This window comes from Aedes albopictus, chromosome 2 (assembly GCF_035046485.1).
Source record: "Aedes albopictus strain Foshan chromosome 2, AalbF5, whole genome shotgun sequence".
Classification (NCBI taxonomy): Eukaryota; Metazoa; Arthropoda; class Insecta; order Diptera; family Culicidae; genus Aedes; species Aedes albopictus.
The window spans coordinates 171,736,495-171,763,059 of record NC_085137.1 but is presented as its reverse complement, the minus strand read 5'-3'; the positions used below and the strand labels follow the sequence as shown (position 1 = coordinate 171,763,059).

General features: G+C 41.4%; 3 protein-coding genes and 1 long non-coding RNA gene across 5 annotated transcripts in view; 1 reads left to right on the top strand and 3 right to left on the bottom strand.

Annotated features, from left to right (window-relative positions):
• The window catches only part of LOC109404656 (actin-binding protein IPP), a 24,849-nt gene extending 16,681 nt beyond the window's left edge, over nucleotides 1–8,168 (bottom strand). The window contains exon 1 of the mRNA XM_029859374.2: nucleotides 7,375–8,168. Coding sequence (XP_029715234.2) covers nucleotides 7,375–7,776 — 402 coding nt within the window. The 5' untranslated portion in view covers nucleotides 7,777–8,168. The remainder of the gene's footprint in view (nucleotides 1–7,374) is intronic.
• Nucleotides 7,475–26,565, bottom strand: LOC109404641 (uncharacterized). Of its 2 annotated transcripts, XM_062850720.1 has the most exons (3): nucleotides 24,317–26,565; nucleotides 8,774–8,865; nucleotides 7,475–8,281 (listed from the first exon to the last, which is right to left on the bottom strand). In XM_062850720.1, the coding sequence occupies exons 1-3, from the start codon at nucleotides 26,357–26,359 to the stop codon at nucleotides 7,990–7,992; spliced, it is 2,427 nt and encodes an 808-aa protein (XP_062706704.1). In that variant the 5' UTR covers nucleotides 26,360–26,565; the 3' UTR covers nucleotides 7,475–7,989. The 2 variants fall into 2 exon arrangements, with proteins under 2 accessions (XP_062706704.1, XP_062706705.1); XM_062850721.1 differs by lacking the exon at nucleotides 7,475–8,281 and having other exon boundaries at nucleotides 8,733–8,865; nucleotides 24,317–26,449.
• On the top strand, nucleotides 11,768–13,454 carry LOC134287799 (uncharacterized). Its single transcript, XR_009997553.1, has 2 exons — nucleotides 11,768–12,485; nucleotides 12,936–13,454. It is a non-coding gene; the product is annotated as an uncharacterized LOC134287799 (long non-coding RNA).
• On the bottom strand, nucleotides 16,713–24,115 carry LOC115258097 (uncharacterized). The gene is made up of 2 exons (XM_062850722.1): nucleotides 19,889–24,115; nucleotides 16,713–19,822 (listed from the first exon to the last, which is right to left on the bottom strand). Exon 2 carries the CDS (start codon nucleotides 19,128–19,130, stop codon nucleotides 16,725–16,727), a length of 2,406 nt encoding a protein of 801 aa, XP_062706706.1. The 5' UTR covers nucleotides 19,131–19,822; nucleotides 19,889–24,115; the 3' UTR covers nucleotides 16,713–16,724.

Here is a 26,565-nt window from a genome sequence, read left to right as displayed (position 1 = left end):
AATCTGGGTTTTCGGGTTACCCGGATTTTGACAACTGCTAACAACATGAAAATCCGGGTAGAATTGACCCAGGCGATGGGTAGTTTCAGGTTAGCGTGTAGTCTAGGTAGACGATTGCATGTATCGTTGAACCTCATCTGCAAGCAACATCTCAAAAGTACAACTCACCGGTGGTGATAGTTTTGCTGCCCCAACAGTATTACGGTGAGATAGTTCAGCAGTGACCGTAAGTAAAGTGATTGATTTATTGCTTTTTGTTTTCATCCATACAGTAGTGGTCATCATTATGGCAACACCTGGTATGATTGGGTCAATAGACCAGTACCAGAGGCACAAATCTTTCACCCATTATGTGGAGCGATTTGAAGTGATGTGTAAGCTAAATAAAGTTAATGCTGAGACGAAGCAATCTTGGTTTATTTCAGTTAGCGGAGACGAGGTTTTTGAAGAGATAAAACTGATTTTTCCCAAAAAAGATGTTTGTGAAATTCCATACGACGAAATGATAAAGAAATTAAAAGCGCGTTTCGACAAGGTAGAGCCTGCCTTAATGAATAGATACGAGTTTTACAACCGTATACAAAAACCAAATGAATCAGCCGACAATTTTGTATTGGCGGTGAAATTATTAGCTGAAAATTGCAATTTTAGGGAGTTTAAAGATGAGGCAATTCGCGATAGATTGATTATTGCGGAGATTGCACCTGTTTAGACTCCTGCGCGAAAATTAGTTGCGTGGATTTTTCTTGCGTGGGCCCACAGATATAAAACCAGACCGCGTCCTGGTGAATATTTTACGCTGTGATGTTAGGTACACATTTGATGATAGTTTTGCATTGTAAACAAACATTTATAACGCACCTACGCTGAAAATGAGCCTAATCATTTATTTGCGTCGGAATCTATAAATCTTCACAACGGGCAATATCGGGCTGCGAGATAAAGATCTTAGAAAGAAGCTTCTTATGGACGATGACGTGAATCTTGAAACAGTTGAAAAAACCATTATAACAAGTGAGAAGGCTGAGAGTAGGGCAGGCCACATTGAAGATTTCGGCGAGTCTAGTAAAGTGTTGTCGGTACACTGAAATAATTCTAAGAGCCTATTTCATCAGACGCTACACATACATTTTACCCCTAGTCTGACACGTTCACTTCAAATGAATCGTTATACGTATCATATGATAAACAGTTCCGATTGAAAAGCCTTCTAATGAAACTAAATGACACTTGCGCATATCGGAGTTATATGCACATAACACGATCGATACATCAGCTGTGCATATAACTTTGGCCGGGCGGAAAAGCAACATTGGCAGATAAAGTGGAACACGTTTTGCAGAATTCCGCAATTCCAGTAAGTGAGCTTCGTGGCGGTGCGGCTAGCAGCGTCGGCCATTTAGGCGTTGTGAGTTCGATTCCCGCTCCAGCCAAGGATACTTTTTTTCAAAATGTGAAAGATATTATTGGAGTTGCATATACATTGGCGCACCCAGCCCGCATGATAGAAGCAAAATGCATGACATATAACAGTATCATGGCGACCTGAGAGTCATACCACATGCGTCGCATATAACTCTCACTTCCCATTTTCAACCTTAGATTAGATTCATATGATATTCCAATAGTGCAGTAATATATGATTGGCATATAACTGTGATCGGGAGAGTTGGCTCAGTGTAAAGGAACGTTTAGGTAGGCGAAATAACGAATATGAGCGCAGAAAAGACATGGATAGACCTCGTTATCGCAGTTGGAGCCGCGACCGTAGTAGAAGCAATGATCGTAACAGAAATTTTGAGCGTACCAGAGCTAGGGAAAATGACTGGAGCAGAAGTTACCGAGATAACCGTTCAAAACATATTCACAATAGTGCAGTGTGCAATTACTGTAAACGAAAAGGGCACATTCGCAAAAATTGCTACTTTTTGCAAGGCAACACACGGGGAAAGTCGGTTAACTTTGTGGACGATAAACAAGAGCAAGTAGAAGCGGTGGCTACGGATAAGTTTGATAGAATGCGAGCTAACGAGTCTAGTGATGAATCAGAGATTAGTTGTATGATGATAGCTAGCGTTAACAAGGCTAACGAACCGTGTCTAATAGATGTTTTGGTACAAGACTGCAACATTTCTATGGAAGTTGATACAGGGTCGGCGGTGGCTGTTATAAGCGCAATTTTATACAAGCGATTGTTCCATCACCTCCAGATTTCTAAATGCAACAGAAGATTGGTTGTAGTTAATGGTTCCAGTATTGCAGTGTTATGGCAAATTTCGGTAGAAGTAGAATTGAACGGCATGCGCACAGACAGAAGTTTAATCGTGTTGAATACCGCCAAGGACTTCACTCCGCTTCTGGGCAGGGACTGGTTAAAGGTGTTCTACCCGAATTGGAAGGATGGTTTTATGCAACTTCAAACAGTTAAAAATATTGGCATTGCGGAAACTTCAGAACATGCGCTAAGTACGATTAAGAAAAAATATAGTAAAGTGTTTGATAAGGATTTAACCGTACCAATTGCAGGGTACGAAGCGGAACTCACCTTCAAATCTTCGCAACCGATTTTTAAAAAGGCCTATCAGGTACCATATAACATAAAAGACAAATTTTTGGTTCATCTAGATACATTAGAAAAGCAGGAAATTATTACACCCATCCAGGCGAGTGAATGGGCTTCACCAGTCATTGCTGTAGTAAAAAAAGATGGAGAAATAAGAATGGTAATCGACTGCAAAGTCTCGTTAAACAAAATTTTGATACCAAACACTTATCCTCTTCCACTCGCGGAGGATATTTTTGCATCTTTGGCGGGCTGTACAGTTTTTTGCTCCCTGGATTTAGCCGGAGCATATACTCAACTAAAACTCTCTCAGCGTTCAAGAAAATATGTAGTAATAAATACTATTAAAGGTTTGTACACCTACAACCGTTTACCACAGGGTGCTAGCTCTAGTGCGGCTCTCTTCCAGAAAATTATGGACCAAATACTCCAAGGACTTGATGGTGTATGTTGCTATTTGGATGACGTGCTCATTGCTGGCAAGACATTTAAAGAATGTTTGGACAAATTGGAGAGCGTCCTTGCTCGGCTCTCCAGTGCAAATATACATGTAAATTTCAAAAAGTGCAAGTTTTTTGTATCCTCCTTACAATATTTGGGACATTTAATCACTAACAATGGTTTATTACCTGCTCCTGACAAAATTTCTACAATTGAGAGGGCAAAGACACCTGAAAATGTGACAGAGTTGAAAGCTTACCTTGGATTGTTCAATTATTACAATAAATTTGTGCCTAACGTATCTGTCAAGCTGAAATGCTTATACAATCTTTTAAGAAAAGACGTACAATTTGAGTGGACAAAAAATTGTGATGATGCGTTCAAAGAGAGTAAAGCAAATTTGTTGAATGCAAATTTATTAGCGTATTATGACTCCAAAAAGCCCTTGTTAGTGGTTACAGATGCCTGCAATTATGGATTGGGAGGCGTATTAGCCCAAATGGAGGGGGATATTGAAAGACCAATTTGCTTCACTTCATTCTCACTAAATGCCGCTCAACAAAAATATCCCATATTGCACCTAGAAGCTCTGGCTTTAGTATGTGTTATAAAAAAATTCCACAAATTTCTTTTTGGTCAAAAATTCAAAGTGTATACGGACCACAAACCTTTAATAGGGATTTTTGGCAAAGAGGGGCGAAATTCTATATTCGTCACAAGATTGCAGCGCTACATAATGGAACTCTCCATTTACGATTATGAGATTGAGTATCGTCCTGGTTCCAAATTGGGTAATGCAGATTTTTGTAGCCGATTCCCTTTAGATCAGCGTATACCAAGTAGTATAGATCAGGCACACATACACAATTTGAATTACTTCAATGAAATTCCCATAGATTTTTCCTTAGTTTCAAAAGAAACTCAGTTGGATAAAATTTTGAATCAAATAGTAGGATTCATGACTTTTGGTTGGCCAAAAAAGATTGCAGATCAGTTTAAAGATTTTTTTGCTCTGAAGTCAAGGCTGGAGTTAATAGATGGTGTGTTGATGGTTGAGGACAAAGTAGTAATCCCTTATGCCTTAAGGGATGGAATATTGAAACTACTTCATGCAAATCATCAAGGAATTGTTAAAATGAAAACTTTGGCGAGAAGAGCAGTTTATTGGCCTGGTTTGACTTCAGATATTGAAGATTTTGTAAAGTCATGCGAATCTTGCGTTAAAATGGAAATAGTGAAGAAACCTGATGCCTATACAACTTGGATTGCTACCACACGGCCATTCAGCCGTTTGCATGCTGACTTCTTTTATTTCGAAGGAAATAATTTCCTTCTAATCGTTGATAGCCACACTAAGTGGTTAGAAGTTGAATGGATGCGATCGGGAACTACTGCCAGAATTGTGAATAAGAAATTTGCCTCTGTATTTGCCCGGTTCGGTCTGCCAGACGTGGTGGTCACTGATGGTGGTCCGCCATTTAATTCGTTTGAATTCGTGAACTTTCTGGAATGTCAGGGCATAAAGGTACTAAAAAGTCCGCCTTACCATCCTTCAAGTAATGGACAGGCTGAGAGGATGGTAAGGGTTGCGAAAGAAGTGCTTAAAAAGTATATGCTCGATAGTAAACTAAAATCGCTAGATGTTGATGACAGAATCAATTTATTTCTGATAAATTATAGAAATAGTTGCTCTGGGGAGGAGAGTTTATTTCCATCTGAGAAAATGCTTTCATATAAGCCGAAAATGTTATTGGATTTGATCAATCCAAATAAATCGTACAAGAATTACTTGGAAATACCTACCGAGAGTAAACAGTCCTTTAGCCAAAGCAAGACCGAAGTATCTCCTAAAATACTTCAGGATGGCTTAGATAAGCTAGTGGCAGGGGATAAGTTGTACTATAAAAATGTTAATAAATTTCCCAGATGGTTGGAAGCAACTTTGATTAAGAGAGTATCTTTGAATGTTTTTCAGATTTTAGTTGGGAAGCATACAACGAATGCACACAGGCATCAACTGAAGGTCGCATACGAATCGAATAGAGGCAAAGTGAGGGTTCAGTGCCCGATGGAGCAACACTCTGGTACGAGTAAGCGAAGACGGACCTCGTTGGACGATGAAAAAGATTTCGAAGGCTTCTCAAACTCCCAGGATGAGAGCGGCAGACCCAGGAAGAAGAAGATCAGAGCTCCTGAACGAAGTCCCATCGTTACGCGTTCGAAGGATGCCCATCGTAGCTAGGCGTAACTCGCTGGAGCTAGCAGGTGTCAATCATTTGATATCGGAGTTGTGAAATAGTCAAGAGAAGAATTTATTGAATTATTGAAAAGCAAACAAGTTGCATTCGAAAATGTTTTTTTTATGATAAAGTTGTCTCTTAAGGGGGGAGAATTGTAATGACCACCCTATCCTTAGCGGTGTATTCGATGTTTAACAAATACAAAGAGCTGATATACTAAACGAAATAAAAGAGGCTCATTCGAGCTTAAGCCGTTGATTCAGACGGAGCCAAATTCTAACTTCGCTTTTCCTTAGATATTACGTGAAAGATACCCTATTATATTAACGGTCCTAATCAGGGCTAAACCCTAAAGTACTTTATAAAAAGTGTATTCTTAAATAATACACACAGGAGCAATAAAATGCGAAGATTTGAATTGATCGCAAAGACATGATGTTTTTCAAAGCATGCTTTTTAAAACTCGCGCTCGCAATGATGATCTTTGAAGACTGGTTAGAAGTTAGAAATCTGACGGTGGTGAGAAGAATTTAAAATGTTCATCATCTGCACATAAACTGAAATATTTCGCTGATTCTATAGAATGGTTTACAGTTCACTCTGGTTGGATGGAATTTAATTTTTTGTATGTTCTGCCAAACAGAAATTTTGAATTTACTCCCCGAAGAGCAGTCAGAATTACTGGATTTTTACATGGAAGGGGGATCGCCAATTTCTCCATCCAATGGTTCGGAAAACTCAATTTTTCAAAAAATGGTCTTTGGTTCGGTTTAGCAGAGCCCCGACCAACTGTGCTTCAAGGATGGAAAAACTCACTTGCAAAGAGTTACACTCACTTGCTATTTTCTCAGCTCAGAAGCGTGCATTCAAGAAACGATATAGGTATGGACGACTTTTGCATTGTGGTTTTGTCTAAAACTTTGCCAAATAGAGTACGGGTCGCACACGCATACCGAAGTCGTGAGGGAGCTGCGAAGGCAACTCTCCACGAGGCGAATGTAAATTACACTCACCTCGTGGAGAGTCGCTTTTACAACTCTGTCATGACTTTGGTATGCGTGTGCGACCCCTTCTCTATTCGGCAAAGTTTTAAACAAAACCACAATGCAAAAGTCGTCCATCTATACATCGTTTCTTGATGGCACGCTTCTGAGCTAAGAAAATAGTAAGTGAGTGTAACTCTTTGAAAGTGAGTGTTCCCATCCCTGCTGTGCTTATGCTACCTCCAAGAAATATGATGTAAAATGTATAATCGAATCAATAACGGTTAAATACCAATTAAAGGAAACAACCTTTACTTTGATAACGATAACACCTATGTTGATAGCCACCTACAGCACTGCTGGCGCCATCCCCAATGATATACACTAGTTTTGAACATATCATGGGCTTCCAATGATATGAGATACAGAACAATCTATCTATCCTAATGCACAACTAAAACGTTTAACAGTCCCACCTAGAAATCCTCTACATAGAGATTAGCGGAAGTTACATATGTCGATTCGGCAGCCCTGTTTGTTTTGTTTAAAACAGCTGCTAACACTTGCCAGCAGCTATAGATGTTCAAATTTTGTGCGTGCATTTGTTGTGGTTGTTTTATTTTTTATTTGTAATTATAGCCGAACTTTTTTCGACAAAATTTTGACAAAAATAGCAGCGCAATCGAAGAAATCTGAAATGCATTGCAAAGTGCAAAAATATATTTTTTTGTTCCTAATTCTGCGCACCAATATTCCTAATTCTGCGCACATGAAGAACTCTGAAGTGATAACTTATTGCAATAAAAACATAAGTCATAGATTAAATTCAATTAAATTCTACATTTTAAACAGTTATGAGACTTTACGACCATACTGGGACTTTGCATGAAAATCATGATGCAGAGAAGAATTTGAAAAAAAATAAACCTTTCCCATATGAATAGATGACACATCCTTTGTGAACTGAGGCTTTTTCTCGTCAAACTTCAGGGTTTCCTCTATTCATATAAATTACATGCATGGTTAAATATCTGACATGATGTGAATTATCATATGTCGCATTTGTCGAATGCTTACATGAATGAATGAAAAATCCAGTCATCCGAGTGATCTTAACTGTTGCAATAAATAATATGTTACAGCTTACCTGTTTGATTTCCACTTGGCCCGTGTAGATGAAATCAATCAACAGTTTCAGTATGTCGGCCCGAATCGAATGCAGTGTTACGGATTTTTGCTTCCCCTCGCTGAGTCCCAACTCAGGTCGGAACATTGCCTCGAAATAGGCGGAAGCTGCACTCAACACAGCTCGGTGGGCTTGGATCGTCGTGCTTCCGACGACAATCTCCACATCGCAGAAACGCGTATTCTGGCGTAGGGCATTCAGATTTAGGAGAACCTTTTGTGAGTACTGGGTACAATTGAATATCGGTCTAGCGGAGGTCGCGGAATCGGTTCCCGTGTGATTGATAGCCATCTGCGACTGGGTGAGCGAACAGATAATATCACTTGCATTGCCATTTTCATTGTAGCTATTCAGCGGGGGCATAGCGCTAGCCGACGATGATGGAGATTCAATCTTGCACTAAGGAACTAAGTATATTTCCTTATTCAATTATGCACACGATTTGGAAGTAGTGTTTCATAATCTTCACTATCACTCGTGAATTGCACTTGTTTTTCCTGGGTAATTAATACCAATTTGACGGGAGAAACTACAATTTTTTCCAATCATAAACACTGTCGCGGTCGGGTTTACGCCCTATCTTAGTGGCGTTTGTGATATATATAATTGACAGGACACAACAATACTGTCTTTGTATGGTGTAAGCCGCTGATAGTAGCCAAAGAAGCTTCCAGCTTCAATGTACAGGAACGAGTGTATGCACCTTATGTTATGTATTATGCTACCAATGCTATGTTTCGCCTTTTCACTTTCTCCGCTGATTCTGTTTCTACAGCGCCAGACTGGTGGTATGGGTGTTTGGGTGATGATGGGCGGTGGGAAGAGTGCATCGAAGTTTATGCGTCTGTCAACGTTACGCTCAGTCCAGCTGTCAGAGCAAGCAGAGGAAAATGAGGAAATTGAAATTGATTTGGTTGTTTTTGCTTTTTTAGATGTTCTCATTTTGCACTAGTACGAAAATGGCAGTATGAGCAAAATGGGACAATCAATGCAGGCTGACTGCTGATGCATCCACCAAAAGCCCATATAATTTGAATGTATGAATGAATCACACCGTACGGTATTGAGATGTAGGTGAACAGTAGAATAACTAGCCACAGAAGTCCAATGTCGCGACTATTCGTGTGACTAACATCTAGTTTGCCACGCCCTTACAGCGTCTGTATCGGTACTAGAAGTGTCAAATAAATTTTATTTACCAAAACAAAAGATCCTCTATCAGCTGGACAGTTGAAAACAATCAATTATTGCAATTAAAGTTATAAATTTAATTAAATACGAAAAGTGACTACAGCGCCATTGGAGTTCTAGTGTATTTCTATTAGGTGAACTGTGTCGGTCGGTACTAGGATATCGTTACCGCCTACTATCGAAGGGTGTCCTGATTTGCCGGTAGTAGGATGCAACGGTTTGGAAATCGTTTTCACATTGCAACAGTTGCAACCGCATAGCCTGAAAAGATAGAGAAATTGTTTGATTAGGAAAAAAAAACTATGCTGTAGGTACCGTCAAACGATGTGACTTGCAACACTTTTCAGCTTCAACTAACAAAAAATGTTGATGAATCTCAATTTTAAAATTCAAACTATTTGTAATAGTTTTAATAGCCGGCCCCTCTATAAAATAGAGTGAACAAGTTATAGATTGATTTATTTTTTCATGTTGAAAAAGCCAAATAAGGTCGTTTTTGATACAAGACGTCGTGCGGGGTGACTTGCAACACCCAAAGTAAATCCACAGAGAACAGACATCCAGGCTAGAACAAATTTCTTTCGGAAAGTTGTGTAAGGATTTGAATCTTTACTTGAGTAAGGTTGCAAACCAATACACGATGACAACACTAACGCCACCAAACACCATATTGCCACAGTCAGTGGTGAATTGAAACATTTCAAGTGGTGAATTCAATTAGTATGGGAAATTAACCGATTGCAGCGCCACGCTATTGCCACTTGTGTTGCCGATTTCAAATGGCCGTTAAATTCCTTACACAGTTTCAGAACTGGACTTGGATGTCTGTTCTCTGTGGTAAATCCCTTTTCAAACACGTGAATATTAACCCGGGAGCGATCGCGTCGTGTACTGAGTACACGCACCTTGAAAAATGCACGCATGTGGTACACAGCGTGAGCGCGGCGACGCTGCAGGTAGTCAAAGGCGCGACTGCTCGAGGGTTAATTTTTAGTTTCAAGCATATTTGATAAGTATTCTGGCTACTATTGTGATATCAAGACCAACAATTGAAAATGCCGCAACAACATTGCGTAAACAAACACGTTTCTGCCGACTTAGGGCCTTCTGGGATCTACCCGCGCATCTCACCACCATTAACAGAAAGCTTGATGTTTACGCTTTCTATTAGTGGTGGTGAGGTGTGTGGGTGGAGTTCAAAAGGCCTCAAGTCGACAGAAACATGTTTGTTTACAAAATGTTGATGCGGCCTTTTCAATTGTTGGTCTTGAATATCGTTTGGGCTGGCATACTTATTTTTACATTACTAGCTGGCCCGGCAAATGTTGTTTTGCCAAGCTGTGGTGGTTTGACAACGGTTGAGCTCATAACATCACCGCACTCTAGATTGGTTTTATTTCGATCGTGTTGATCTTTTCCCAGCTCATGTAAAATCAGTACTTTATCAATTTTCTTATTTTTCTAGTTGATATTCGTAACCTTTTGTACATATAAACACAGCCACTACGAATACGAACCGAACCGTGCAAGAATCATGCTGATCGGTTCATCCTTTATTGAGTTTTGTTGCCTCAAAGAAACTTCAAACTCATTTTTATATACCATCAGGGTACCAGATTCCGCTCATCTAAGGCCAGTTTTGCAGAAAAACATCATCTGTTAAATGACTGGTAAGCCAATTTGTGATGTTTTTGCATTTTAAGTTAGTTCAATCTAAGTACAATCAGATAGAAAACGATACTTATGTAGAAATTTTCAAAAAAGTATGATTTTATTACAATTTGTATGAGACCAAAGTGGTCCTAATTCCGCTCACGGACAAATGTATGCCATCTTTTAAATGGACTTTTGCGGAATAGTGAATTATTTTTGCAACTCTATGTTTTTACAATTATTTTTCCTGTTCAGTGGGAGTGTATAATACGATACGATTTTCACGTATTTTTTGCGTGAGCGGTTATTGGAGCACAGACAATTTCCTACAGCTTTTTTGGGTCCAATAGCCGCTCAAAAAATTCTACTGTTTTGTTTTTCAAATTTATGTTATTCGGTAAATATTGCATAAAATGGCTTTGCTCTCATATGATTTATATTGTCCAAGAATATAAGCGACGAAAAGAGTGTATTTAAGAGTGAAAAACTTGATTTTTGCAACAGTGAGCGGCTATTGGGTCATGAGCGGCTACTGGTACACTGACGGTATAGAAGATTGGGCTCAAAAAACACCAAGTTATTAATTGTTAATTTAACATAAGTTTTAATGTATTTTTCAGTTCATATAATGATCCTTCAGACTTTTGCTGGTGAATTATTAGTTAAACAACAATATTTCGTTTTTTTCTGGACTTTGAATTGTTAAGAAAATTAGTGTTGCAAGTCACCCCGTGTAGGTACAATGTTTCAAAACATATGAATATAACAAAGATATTGTAATATTTTTATAAAGTAAAATGGAAATTCATATAGCTCATTATGTATAGAATCCGCATATAGAACATAATTTTTGGGAAATTTTGTTTTCATTCTTTTGCAGGTAACGATTCGAGGCTCACATTTTTGTTACTTTTTCAGACTAATGTTAAATTTATGAATATTTTGTTGGAATTATTTTCATAAAAGTAAAAATCGTGGCTGCTACTCAGATAGTATGTGCACTTTATAGAGATAAGTGACATTTCATCACACGAACACTAGCTTGAATTTTTCCATACACAAAAATGCACGCCAATTCAAAGGCTATTCAGATTGCATATGAAAATATTACCCAACTGATTTGGGTAAAACGGCTAAATAATGATAAAACTAACAACCGGGGTAAGAGTGCACATATTTTCCCCCAAGTTTCACTACTACATCTACAAAAGAGACACGCATACATTTGAACGTGATTACCACTATAGTTCAACTGAGTAGTTGTGATATCAAGACCAACAATTGAAAAGGCCGCATCAACATTTTGTAAACAAACATGTTTCTGTCGACTTGAGGCCTTTTGAACTCCCCCCACACACCTCACCACCAATAATAGAAAGCGTAAACATCAAGCTTTCTGTTAATGGTGGTGAGATGCGCGGGTAGATCCCAGAAGGCCCTAAGTCGGCAGAAACGTGTTTGTTTACGCAATGTTGTTGCGGCCTTTTCAATTGTTGGTCTTGATATGTAAACGTCCGAGTTTTATGTTTTGTTGATAAACATAGGCAGAAGACATCAAGTGTTGCAAGCCACCCCACCGTTGCAAGTCACCCCGTTTGACGGTACTATATGTTCTATGTTTGTTTAATCCGAAAATTTCAATCATGGTACGACCATATCCAACGGCTTGTGCAAAACAATCATGAAAAGCGATGAAAACACGTATGTGGCAACCCTAATCCCACCTAATGCATCTGACAGGAGCCAACATCTATCGTGTATCCACAATGGAATCCATTGTGGATACACAAATGTTTACATACTGATGTTGGATTCTTAAAAATGGCGGCCTGGCACCCTGGTGGATGAAAAGTAGGTAGGTTTATTATTCAATTCCGATAAAAACTCCGATACAGTTTTGTTCGCTTTGATTCAACATTTGGAATTGGATGGCGCCAAAACTTACGACGGTCGACACGGCCCAGAGAAAATAGAATTTTCTCTGGTACGGGGAAAATAAAATTTGACCGCATCAATCTGGAACGAAACTTTTTCAATCCATATTTATTGTCGTCCAAAACAACTGAGCAAAACATGAGTTCGATTGGTTGCCTACCCGATCAAGTGGAGGACGACTTGCGAACCCTTCGCAAAGTGCAGAATTGGAGACACACAGCTATGGGCCGAGTAGAATGGAGACGACTCCTATGTACAGAAGAGGTCACTCAGGCCTTAGTCTGACCGATAAGGTAAGTATGGTTGCCTACCCCGTTTCATGCATTGGGATTGAAATTTAAATGCGATTTAGAATGGAAACCCCAACTTTTTTTCGCATTGCTCTCATGAGGGGCTTATTTTTTTTCTTTAATTGAAGATGTATAAATAATAAATATAGCCCTGGATGGATGTGCAGAAAAACTTTGTCAAACTTTTCAAACGCAATGCGATTGAACATCCAGGCATCACAAAAGCTATCCAGCTTTTTACGCTGGCTATAAAAACGTGAGGGGTGATTCGAATTTGACAATTCTTGCCGACAAATTTTATAGTTTGGTCTTAGTAGGCAGGGATATAAGTTTGTTTATTAGAATGTCAAAAATTTTCGCAGCGTTTGTTTGGAGGATACGAATTCTTCGTAGCTGAAATTTCGTTAATTTATGGATTTCTTGTTTTCAATTGCACTTTACTTTTTATTTTAGGATTCCCGGGAGCTGTAACTGTGAATAACATTCCATCGCAGCACGAACCACTGCGGCTGATATTCTACGACTATGTTATATTTCAAAATTTAATGATGTCTCCATTAGCAGGTGTTATAGGATACTGCAAGATGACGTCACGAAGCCGTCAACTGACAGTTCAGCGAGCTTGTTTACATGGACTTAGTCTCTGGCGAAGATCCGGCAAAACTGTTTTTCGATACAAATCCAGTAAAACGGTAGTTAGACGAATGATTTTGTACTAGTAGAGTAGAATATAACCGATATTTCCGTATCACAATGTGTTCCGGGAGATAGACAAAACACTGATTCCTTTTAGCAGATCGCCATTTTTATTTCTTGCAGCAATACAGCTTGAAGCTGAAATATATTTTAGCCATTAGTATTAATTAACAAATTCAACTTCTTATGAATTCCTCTACTCACATTTTTCAGTGTTATGATTTAAAAAACAGTACAAATATGGTGAAAATAGATAAAAGATGAAAATATTAACAGTATGCTTAATGGAGGTTCTTCCTCGGCGCACGACTTTTCCAGTTCTGCCTGTCGAGCGCAGTTTGCAAGGTTGTCAGACCCGACTTCCGCTGTGTGCTTGCGTTCGCTTCGGACTGACAGCGTTTTAACATTGGGCGTTCGTCGGCTCACTTGAAACCGTGTTGCCAGTTGCCGACATTGTCCCCCCCGTAACACTGGTCTTAGTGCCAGTTTTACTTTCTTTAGCCACATCCAACACAGCCAATTTAGATACCGGTCTTCTCAGAAGACCCCTCGCAGTTTGAACCAGTGCCTGCCTGACTCGGCCATCCCCACTATGAATTACCTCTAGAACACGACCTCTTTCCCAGCGACCTCTAGTTGAACCATCCAACACGAAAACCAAATCTCCCTCAGTGACAGGCTTAACGTCTTCAAACCATTTTTCGCGTCTTGTCAGTGTTGGCAAATATTCTTTAAGCCAGCGTGCCCAGAAAATTTCTAACTTCCTTTGTATCTCGTTCCAGGACCCTTTCAATACTCCGGCTAGATTTTCCGGTTCTCTTCCAGGCTGTCGACTTCCCGTAGAGCTACCCAACAAAAAATGGTTGGGGGTTAGAGCCTCACTTTCTTCTGAATCAAGTGGTAGATACGTAAGAGGCCTACTATTAACTATCCATTCAGCTTCGACCACCATCGTTTGAAGTCCTTCGTCGTCCAACTTTGGGTCAGTGAACGCCGCTTGCATTGCCGATTTAACCGCACGTACCATTCTCTCCCAGGCACCGCCCATATGTGGGGCACCTGGGGGAATGAACAGCCACTTTGTCGCTGTAGAGGTAAAGCTGGCTGCCAAATCATCATTAATTCGCTGAAGTTGTTCTCGGAGCAGCCGTTCTGCTCCCTGGAAATTTGTTCCATTGTCTGAGTATATTTCGCACGGAGCACCACGACGACTGATAAACCGGCGTACACACTTGATGCAAGATTCTGTTGACAAATCAAAGGCAACTTCTACATGGACTGCGCGCACCGTCAAACAAGTAAAAAGCGCAATCCAACGCTTGACTGCACTTCGTCCGACTTTAACAAAAATAGGTCCAAAAAAATCAAGTCCAACGTATGTGAACGGTTTCGTGAACGATGCCAATCGAGCCATTGGGAGTGGAGCCATCCGAGGAACCTGTGGTTTTGATTTCTGCACCTTACACCATTGACAATTTCTCGCAACTTGTCTAGCAACCGTTCGAAGCTGGGAAATGTGGTAACGCTGCCGTAGTTCGTTTACCACAGTTTCTGTATTACCGTGCTGAAAATCGCCATGGCATGCCTCAATCAAAAGCTGAGTGGCTCGATGTTTCTTGGGCATTATCACTGGGAATTTGACATCAGCTGAAACAGAAGGAGCGGCGCCGATTCGTCCATCGATACGAAGAACACCAGAATTGTCAAGGAACGGTGAAATGTTATATATCTTGCTATCCTTGGCAATCGGTTGAGGTTGCCGGTCGGGATACAACTGGTTCTCCGTAAGAATGATCATTTCATCGGGATATTCCTTCCATTGCACCATACGAATGATGGAACTTTCACCCCTCTGCAACTCCGACTGACCCAGATGACCTTTTTCTAGCGCCCGATTATCCCGCCTCCGCTTCAGGTTATCAAAAAATCGGTGAACATATGCCATTATCCTCACCATACGTTTCCATTTGGAGAATCTCTCAAAATCCAATACAGGTTCTGGAATCGCAAAACTGTGATGAACGTGACACGGCCGCAAATCTTCAATGGTAGCAGGAATTACTCCGGGTTGCTGAGGCCATTGATTCTCCGGTTTTCGCAGGAACTTGGGCCCCGTGAACCATTCGCTGGACGGTTTCAGCTTCAATTCCAGTCCAGACCCCCACTTAGTTGCGGCATCTGCAGGATTCACATGACCTGGAACCCAACGCCAATCCTCAGTATTAGATGCAGTTAGAACCTCTCCGATTCTGTACGCAACATATTGTTTGTAGCGTCGGTGGTCTGCTCTTATCCAAGCCAATACGGTTGACGAATCGCTCCAGAGGAATGTTCTTTTCACCAATACAGTATGACTGTCCGTAACGAAACGCATCAGACGAGTGCCCAATACCGCAGCCTGCAGTTCCATACGAGGAATTGACAACGGTTTGAGTGGAGCAACTTTTGCCTTAGCAGCGACCAATGCACAGACCGGAACACCATCTGACCCGACTACACGAAAATATGCGACAGCGGAATAAGCTACCTCACTCGCATCAACAAAAATGTGTAACTCAAGATTCTCATACGTACTGTTCAACGCACCCGGGAAATAACACCGCGGGATTGTCAAACTCCAAACACTCGAAAAGAAACTTGTCCACACACGCCAATCTTCCCACAATTGGTCACTTACTTCTTCGTCCCATTGAATTCCAGAACGCCATGCATCCTGGAACATGATTTTTACGTGAATAGAGAAGACACTCAAAAGCCCCAGAGGATCAAAAAAGGCCATCATACACTTCAACATTTGACGTTTAGTTGGTTTTGTGCCATTGTCCAGTATTACTTGAATTTCATCCTTCATTGTCACGGGAAAACTCAGCACATCCCCTTTCGTCGACCAAAGCATTCCTAACACACGTTCAAATCTATCATGCTTATCCGCTATCAACAACTTCTCGCCACAATTCTGTGGATCGCCTATTTTATGTATCACGGTTTCACTGTTGGATAACCAATTTCGCAACTGGAACCCCCCTTTTTCGTGAATCATTTTCACTTCCTCAGACACGCGAACTGCCTCGTCCTCACTATCAAAGCTGTCTAAGAAATCATCAACATAATGATTCTTGACGATTCCAGTAACTGCTCGGGGGTATTGTTCCGCAAATTCTTCAGCGTTTGTATTTTTGATGTACTGTGCGATCGCTGGCGCACACGACGACCCAAAGATGACTACATCCATTAGATACACCTCAGGTGGATTCGAAGGATTTGACCGCCAGAGGAAACAATGCGAAGGTTTGTCGATGCTCCGCAATTGTATTTGGTGGAACATTTCCCTCAAGTCAGCTACCACAGCAACGGAGAATTGCCGAAATCTTGCAAATACGGCTGGTAGTTCGGTCAATTGATCTGGCCCCTTCAAAAGGAATGAATTAAGTGAAACGCCTTCGACAGTTGCGGCCGCATCCCAGATGATGCGTATTTTATCAGGCTTTCGTGGGTTAATCACGACCCCCAAGGGCAAATACCAAACTCGTCGTGGGTCCATATTTTTCAGTTCCAAATCGCTAGCCCGATGCGCGTATCCCTTTGATTGGTACTCCTTAATTTGTCGGTGAAGACTTTCGTGAAGTTTGGGGTCCTTCGCTCCAGACACTCAAGCCGCCGGAAAGCCATCCCGAACGTATCTGGAAATTCGGCACCATCAAATTTCCACAAAAGACCTACTTCAAATTTGTTTCCAATACGCTTTGCCGTTGCTTTCAGGATCTGTTTAGCTCTTTCATCTTCACGTGATTCCGGAATGGGGTGGACTCCTGTGTCTTCCATGGTGAAATAACTCTTGACCGTTTCGTTGAGTGTTTTGCTTCCTTCGCATTCACATGAATGGTAATTCATAGATTGCGTCGATGTAGGACATCCTTTACCCCCAAACACGCACCAGCCTAATCTGGTTTTTACAGCCACTGGTTCTCCGAATTTGCCCTCCTTCGTCTTCAACGGAACGGACAAATGGAGGTTATTGACACCCACCAATAGACGAGGCACTGCATTCTGATAACTACTTACCGGAACTCCTCGGAGGTGCTGGAACTGTGCGGCGATCTTGTCAACGTCGAGGTCTTGTCGGGGGAGTGCAAGTTCTTTCACTGTTTGAACATCATCAACTTGGAACTTCTTACCTGCCGCTCCAGAAATAACCAACTGTACCACTCGAGAGTTAGATTCCACTCTGGTCATATTGCCCGTCCAACGTAGACACAATGGCTCATTCCTTCCTTCCATACCAAGTTGTTCCACCAAACTATCCTCAATCAACGTCAATGATGACCCGTCATCGAGAAATGCGTAGGTGTCGACTGTTGCACGCGGTCCATACAAGGTCACAGGGACGATTCGGAAGAGCAACTGTTGCTTTGCTTGAAGGTGAGTGTGGTTCTCAGCGAGTGCTGACGAAGTCGTTACTGCTGCTGCTGATTTATTTGCATGTAGCAAGCGATTGTGACGATATCCACAGCCATTTATGCCACATACTGAAGCACTGCGACAGCTTCTCCTGCCGTGTGCATTCAAGCAGCTACGACAGAGGCCATTGGTTTGTATGGCCTTCCAACGTTCATCCACCGAGTACGACCCAAACACTTCACATTCGCTGACACGGTGACCAGGAACTTTACAAACATAACAGCCGCGTTCCTGCTCTTGATCCAGTTGACCTTCACTGCTGTGTGCGTTAATTGATGCTCGCGACCTCGGCTTCGACTTTTCAGACGCACTATTTCTAAATGCACCACTGTACAACGTTACTTTGCTCGCGGATACCACCACGTTTGACATGAAATTACCGAATGTTTTCAAATCAACTACCTGGCACTGTTGCATATACCCTGCCCATTCGAGCTTCACATGAGCGGGAAGTTTTTCAACGAGTTCCATGAGGAGAGACGGATTCGACAAGTGTGCTTCTTGTTTCGCGGCTTCAAGGTGGTCGCATAGACTTTGCACTGCTAGCCCGAAATCAATTAGAGTGTCCAATCGTTCGGCTTTCGGAGCCGGAACAGTACGAACTTTATCGAGTAGAACGTGAACCAGAAGCTCTGGACGACCGTAGAGCAATTGAAGGGTAGTGAGGACTTGTGGGACAGATTCCGGGAGTAGTAAACGACTTTTAACAGACTCATAAGCAGATCCCTTGAGACACCTCTGCAGACGGGCCAAATTCTCGACATTGCTAAATCCACAAGCAGCCGTCGAGTTATTATAACTGCTTATGAATATGGGCCAATCAGCAGGGTCACCATAAAATGCAGGCAAATCACGCGGCAGAACTTGTCTAGCCGCTAACTGCGAGGGGGTAAGTACTGAATGTTCAACAATCGGTGCATCACGTGACACCAACCCGATCGGTGGAGAATTTTGAAAATTAATGTTTTCGAACTGTGACGTCATTCTTTGGAGTGGCTGGTAATACTCTGATTGCACAACGTCGGCTGTGGTTGGATAAATGTGTGGCTTACCTGATTGGACGGGGGGGAAAAGTGCTGCATCGGTACTTCCTACGACTTCCTGTTGTCGCAGCACCGGGACAACACCATGTGGCTCACCTGGTTCGACCGGTTCGATGCGGGGGAGAAACGCTGGGTCGTTACCTACGATGGCTCTCCGCTGTCGCAATACCGGGACGACATTCTCAGGACTAATTGCGTTTGGTTTCCTGGCTCGTTGAATGGGTAGTTCCAACTCTGTCGGACCTGTCTTCGAAATCGTGTCGGTAGTTTGCTGCTGCTGATTGATGACGGACGATGGGAGTTGTTTACATACGCTTGGTAGTGATTGTTTGTGGGTGTGAGCTTCGTATCGCAATGTCCGCGGACTCGCTGCTTGGCCGCGCAGATGTGTACCGCCGGCATCTTCTGCTTGATTCGCTGGATCTGTTAGCCATTGTGTTACCTGCTGCATGCTTGTGTGTCGACTCAATCGACTGCGGACGCTCCGGTCGTCCTCTTCTTCGTCCAGTTTCGACTGCAACAGCTCGTACTTCTGTTGTAGAAAACGCTTTTCTGCCTCCAATTCTCGCTTTTCGATGGACCTCTGTTCTTCCAACTGTTGTAGCTTCAAGTCAATCCTGGCTGCGCGCGAACTAGCTGATGTAGCTTGACTGCCGCTGGCTGCAGACTGGAATTTTTGACCATGTTTTTGACAATTGTTGCAGATCCAATAGAGGCTTGCACCAAAAACATAACCTCATCGAATTCTCATACGATTTGTAAACATTGCCCTCAAATTTTTTTTGAGGGCAAGGACGGCTTTATGGACCGACGCCGAAGGAAAGAAAGAGAACGAGACAATGATGACGTCAGCGTGCAAGCGCTCATCTCGTTCGGCGATTGATGGCGTTACCGATGCGCACTGCATGTGCCACCAGCTATCGCATTCATCGCATTGGACTAAATCGTCAAAGGAATCCGGCCGGTCGCATGAAACACAATTATGTTCCTCCGTAGATGGGGCATTGCCCGGACGTTGAAATCCTCCGCGATTTCCGGTAGACATGTTGAAAAATCTTCAAGTTTTGTTCCGGGAGATAGACAAAACACTGATTCCTTTTAGCAGATCGCCATTTTTATTTCTTGCAGCAATACAGCTTGAAGCTGAAATATATTTTAGCCATTAGTATTAATTAACAAATTCAACTTCTTATGAATTCCTCTACTCACATTTTTCAGTGTTATGATTTAAAAAACAGTACAAATATGGTGAAAATAGATAAAAGATGAAAATATTAACAGTATGCTTAATGGAGGTTCTTCCTCGGCGCACGACTTTTCCAGTTCTGCCTGTCGAGCGCAGTTTGCAAGGTTGTCAGACCCGACTTCCGCTGTGTGCTTGCGTTCGCTTCGGACTGACAGCGTTTTAACATTGGGCGTTCGTCGGCTCACCTGAAACCGTGTTGCCAGTTGCCGACACAATGGTTTCGGGACGAAAACCTTGAATTTTATTTTCGCCGCTCGCTAAAAATTCTAACACCTTGTAAACAGCTCTCTGAACTGTCAAACAAAGTGAGGTTAGATCAGGTGCTTGCAGTACCCTATGCAATTTGCCCAGTTTGCCATTTTGGATCTCCACGAAAGCATCAATTAGTTTAAAATTATTTCATATTTGGGGGTGGGGCAAGATCGTGTAAAGAGAAAGGGGGGAGATTCTTGACGCAAAATAACGGATTTGATTTTGAAAGGTTGTTCTTAATACGCCGAGTCGTATATTAGGCAATGTCTAGACGGATTGTTGGTAGATTATGTTTAAAACTGTTCACGTTACGACGCAATTCTCGCTTAGTCGTGGCTTGAACGTGACTCGAACTGGTATATTGAAAACCACATTTAAATTGGTCAGAGTCTTTTCAAGGTTTTTTAGGCTAGGGCCCGGTCAGGCTTCCCTCCTAGCTTCCCTCTGTTTTCAGATCAGTGTAGTTTAATAAGAACAATTCTTTTACATCTGGTATAATTTGAAAAATCTCCAATATAATAACAGTTAAAAAAAAGTGACAAGAAACCGTCACAACCGCTCGGCGCCTAGGGTGGCGCGGCGTGCACAACATTCCTGATCTTAAGTTGCGTATTGGTCTGAGATGCTGGGCAATTTGGGTATATTTCCATGCATTTGACGATATTGGATTCCTATATTTGGTACCTAAAATAAGAAAAATAAACTCAATCAACTTGAATTATCTTAGAAATTACAAAAACAAAATAATTCCTATTTCTGAAACACAACACAAGTGAAAATTTTTGACGTTTCACTTCGTCTCATATTCAACAGCACCAGGCTTGCTTTGACTAAACCATAATGGTTTTATAGTGTCGGCAAGAAACGTCAGAAGGGGGTGATTCAGATTTTATGGCAGGCCAGCGTAAAAAGCTAGATAACGTACAAATCGTCAATAATGAAATTTCATTTGTTGGCAAGAATTGCCAAACGTGTAACTTTTTTCACAAGTGTCTGTTGACTTGGACTATCTGTCCAAACATTAGCAATGTAGTGGAATTAAAAGGAATTTGTTCGTCATTTTCTAGTTATTCTTTAATGATGTTTGCCGTTTAGTGAAAAGGGGTATGTTGTTAATAGGATCGTTTACATGTTGCGAGCATAGGTCCCGTAACTTGTGAACGCATATCAAATTGTATATTCTACTGTCAAGCCCTCATCTATCACGGGTCACGGGTCGGGAAGCTACGGTGGACGGTCACGTCATCAGGATATCGGATAGCAACCCGACTGAAATGATTCTCGAGAGTCATCTGACCGGTACAAGAAAAGACGTGGTGCTCAGCGAGCTAGGTGGGTCGACCAAGTGGAGGACGATCTGCGGACCCTACGCAAAGGGCGGAACTGGAAACAAACAGCCATGGACCGAGTGGAATGGAGACGGCTACTATGTACAGCAGAGGCCACCCCGGCCTAAGCCTTAACGAAACAAAGAAACATAGATGCGCACTACTCCCGAAATGGTTCAGAATACGTCGCGAGTCGGGTCGCGTCGCGACTCACTTGTGCGACGTCCGGATTGGTCACAGACATCCAGACATGTCCAAACACTGCACTGCACACTCAGCGAAGTAAACTACCGAAATTCATCGAAATACCTTATGAAATTTAGCCATAACTGTAAAGTATGGATGCCATAAGAATACCTTATGAAAATTGAACATGCTAATTATGACCTAACATAAGATAAACTTATGAAAAGAGCAGAAAAATCACAAAATGATGCAGACTGGAATCGATCCATGAACGTCGAGATCACTGAGCTCGTGCCCAACCCACGCGGCTATCGACGCTTGAGAATATCGTGTTGCTAAGGGTCGATTTCTTCACCCTGTCTTAAGCGTTAAACCAGGTTTAACTATATGGGTAAGCCTGGCTTACCGGTTAAGCCGAGGTGAAGAAATCGGCCCTAAATGTGTATAAAAGCCAAACTGTGAGTCGATTCTGCGTCATAGACCGACCTTATGAAAATCGTTCTAGCCGTTATGAATTGTTCAAAGGCCATTTCATAAGTTAGACCAGTGGTGCTCAGGCTGGAGGATACCACGGGCCAAATTTGAAATTCGGGATCAACATGCGGGCCGCATAAAGCATCGATGCACAAAAACCACAAAAAGAATAATTCTAAAGCATATTTAATAAAAATCTGAACTGTTCAATTTAGAATCATAAGTATGGTTGAGAAAAACGTTTGAGTTTCAAATTGAAATTCTAAAAACTAATTTAGAAGTTGCCCCTAGAATTGCCTTGAAGCCACTTCAAGAACTTGTCAAGCTGCTTTTACAAGAATTTCTTTTGAACCGCTCCAAAAAGGTTTGCTGGATTTTCTCCTGAAATTTCTTGTGGAGTTGCTCCAGAAGGTTTTTGAGAAATTACTTGAAGTTTCTTTCAGTTTTTCTAGAATTATCTTGGAACACCTCCAAGAGCTCCTCTTAGATTTGCCTTTGGAACTGCCCTGAAGTTACTTCAGGAGTTCCTCATAATCACCGTTTCCAAGAATTTCTCCTAGAATAGCTTCCGGATTTTTCCGAAAATTTTCCAGGAGTTTCTTGAAGATTTTAGTAAATTCTTTCCATAAGTCTCTTCTAAAGTTGATGAAATACTTCATCATTAAATTTCTTCAAAAATTAGATTTCTAACAATTGTTTCCGGAAGTTTTATCGACATCATCTTCTAAAATTGCTGCATAAGTTGCTTCAAATTTATTTCCTCATCTTTCCTGCATCTTTTGTTACTCTTGAAAATTCTCTTTTTGTTGCTCGAAGAATTTATTTTAAAGTTGTTTAAGAAATTTCTGTTAGAGTGGCAACAGAACATTTTTTTAGGATATGCTCCTATATATTTTTTTTTCTCCAATAATGTTCCTGGAGTTTCTCCAAAAATGCATCCAAAAGTTTCTTCAAAAGGGCACAGGAGACGCTTTATGAATCTCGTCTGAGATTTTTTTCTTTAAGTTCGTTCAAGAGCTTCGCTTGGACAATTCAAATTGGATTCGTAAGTTTTGTTTCGAAAAATGTGTGAGTCTTATAACATAAATTTAAACAAACAGTGAAAATTAAACAATATTGGCAACCAAGTTGCGATTTGATGAGAATTTTGTCAAAAACTTCGTGCTTTGTGTTTTTTTGTTCTTCGGAAAGGCGAAGTGTGAAATATTTTCTCAGCGTTGCATTGATTGCGCTTAAAAACTGCAAGTAATTTTAAAATGATTCAAGATTACATTTTTAACAAACTTTCATTTGATTCGTACCACTTATAAATAACTATAAGATGGCTTCGTGGCTTAGCTGAAATGTCGAAATATTTCGGAGTTGCGATTTCGAATCTTACCAGAACGGATTGTTCTTTTTGTTTATTTATCATTAATTTGTGTTCAACACTGTGAAAATTGATCAGCAATTTTTGTTTGTTTGATTTTTTAATAAATTTAACGAGTTATTTCAAATAATCGTTCAAAAAGTTCGATTCGTCTCAAAGTACTCCGCGGGCCGCATCTTAAGGCTTGAAGGGCCGCATGCGACCCGCGGGCCGCAGGATGAGCATCACTGAGTTAGACCTTATGATAATCTTAGGTTTATTTGTCTGAGTACACGAGGAGTCGATGCTCAAACACACCACCGACTTCTAGTAAAACTAAGTTTTTAGGTTTAGTTTATATTATGAAACACTTCATAATCAATTTTTGAGGTTTTTGTTGCAGCGCCACCACGATGGTCCTACTTGTGTTGCCATTGCAAATGACCGTCCTTACACAGTTTTGGAACTGGACTTGGATGTCTGTTCTCTGTGGTGGCTGCCCGACAAATACAAAGAATCGAATATTGTGAAGCGAGTACGTCAGACTTCAGTGAGCTGAATACGTATTGCGAATGCTGGGGAAAAAATAGCGAAAATCAGAATTAACTTCTAGTAAAACTAAGTTTTTAGGTTCAGTTTATATTATGAAACACTTCATAATCAATTTTTGAGGTTTTTGTTGCACTCAAGAAGTATAAAGTACGCCAACCGAACAGTATGAAGTTGCGTAAATAATCTTTCCATTTCAGTGTATACCTTTCTCGTCGTATAAATAACACAAATTTAATGTAATCATAACATACCTTCAACTGTTCCGAACTGACGTTGACCACCTTATGTTGAAACTTTTTACTGCATAATACTTTCAGCAGATACAGTGCTCCGGCAGAAGTCGATTTAAACCGGAATTTCCCCTGATCAGCTAGTTCCACTTCGCAGAGGAAGTCTCCAAGGCGTATATAACCCTTGTTCTTAGTAGCGGTACCGTCATTATCGCAGCTATCCAGCGGGATTCCGATTTGGGACAGAAAATTGTTCAATGTTGGGCATTCTGACAATCGCTGCAGATGAAATTCTAGCGTTGGGGCCCGAACAGACGGTTTTTGCTCGCAGTGTCGAATGAGATCACGTGGTACGTTTGTCAGTTGACTCTCTGGATTCGTTGTTTTGGATTCATGTGAGCTAGCTTCGAATAATACAGCAACGTTGTCTTGGCTTTTCAGTTTTAGGGGAACTTCTAGCATAAGTCTATCATGGTGGTGAGTAACTGTAACCATTGCACTTATTTCTATTCGTGGAAACCCATGCCTTTGGACTTTACTTGCTTCGATTGGAGCGAGTATTCTGATGATCGTGTCTTCAACGTAATTGACTTGGTTGAAAGGAATCTGCGTGATGACCTCATCCAAGCAAACTAGCAAATGCCAATCTCTTTGACGATTCACGATTGCTTTGATGCCTCTGTTTAAGGTGATGTCCATCTGGACAAACAAGTTGCTTATGTGGGCTTTATCATTTAAAATCAGAGTGCTGTAGCGCAAATTCGGCAAGTGTTTGTGGTACATTAGTTCAACTTCAATGAGTTTCTCGTGCACGTGATTATCACTGCTGGTAAGAATATCGATTTGCACTTGTTCATGGTTGATTTGCTTGACTATTACTTTTTCGATGGTTACCTCGTTCGTGAGGAGACATGTCATCTGATTCGCTTGCGACAATATTTCATCTGTCAATTCAAAGTAGGCGTTCTGCGGGTTGCAGTTGGCATCGGTCAGCTTATGAATTGGAACCGAATAGAATAGTCTGTTGTCCGTAATGCATACAGCCATCTTTGCGTAATCCAAGTAGGTCAATCCGACCACTCCGACTATTTGGATTTCCTTGGACACGTTTAGAATAGCTTTACTGAGTTCAGAATAATAGTATCGTATTTGTGTTACATGAGACCTACTAGAGTATAGGAAAGTGCTCAACTCAGCGATAAACAAATGAGTATCTACAGAGGGACCCAGATATCGTTTATCTTCCTGTAGCAATAGACAATCGGCATCTTCCGAAATTGAATATATGTGCAACACAGCGTTAGACACTAGAACTGCAAAGCATCCGGTAGTAGGAGCATAACTGTAGTCCTCAATTAGGGCCGGGTATAATTTAACAGTTACTATTTCGTAGCTCCCTTCTAAGATTTTCAGCCAATAAAGTCCATTATCCATAGTAAATAGTATTATTTCTTTTTCCTCTGCTATATCGTTGCAGTTGAGAAATCTCTTGAAAAAATTTGTATCATTTTTAGCGATTCTAACGCTTTTGATCTTGTACATTTGGCTATCATGGCTCACTTCGAATTCGCTTTTCTCCCAAGGCAGATCGAAAGATTGTAAAACGTCGTTTACTTGACATCCAACAAGGTCGTCCAACACTTCCAGCTTTAGTTTGTTCTCCCCAGCTGCTCGAATCACGGCTAGTTTCGATCCCTCTTCCATGCACCCAATGGCCTTAATCCCGTGGATCCCATCAATCACGTTGCCCTCGCGAAACGAACCGAACACCACCAATTCACCACCGACCGTACGACTCACGGTATGCGACGCGGTTATGACCGTTTCCGCCAAACAATTTCGGCCTTCACCTTTCTTCAGCTTGATGCGGAACACCTTGTGTGGCGGTGCGCCATCCGCATGAACGTTGTGTTGGAAATTTTTGATGACCAGTGTAAAAACTTGACCGACGCCGCCCCCCGGCACTATCAGCACGGTTTTCGCGTCGTTGCCGATGCTGTGTATGGAACACGGAAAAAACGCACCATCCGGAAGGGACCATCCGTGGATCAGTTTGGCGGACATTGTTTGGGGAAGATTATCTAAATATTTCACTCAAATTAATTCAAATTACGACCGAAACTCTCCGGAATTCCGTTGCACTTGCGTTTGTTTATTGTTCAACCGGCCGATGAAGCGCGCACAACAACGGGATGGAGATGCTCAATGCAATCGATTAAATTTTGTCGATATTCCAATCACATAATCGACGATTTAAAAAGACCCGGAAA

What these genes read in the sequence shown, in the direction of transcription:
- LOC115258097 (XM_062850722.1), bottom strand. Translation starts at nt 19,130, where the DNA reads ATGCAGCAGGTAACACAATGGCTAACAGATCCAGCGAATCAAGCAGAA.
- LOC109404641 (XM_062850720.1), bottom strand. Translation starts at nt 26,359, where the DNA reads ATGTCCGCCAAACTGATCCACGGATGGTCCCTTCCGGATGGTGCGTTT. An exon ending in TCAGTTCGGAACAGTTGAAG is followed by an intron (nt 8,866 to 24,316) that starts GTATGTTATGAT and finishes CTATCTTTTCAG; the next exon opens with GCTATGCGGTTGCAACTGTT. An exon ending in ACACCCTTCGATAGTAGGCG is followed by an intron (nt 8,282 to 8,773) that starts GTAACGATATCC and finishes TTGCTCTGACAG; the next exon opens with CTGGACTGAGCGTAACGTTG.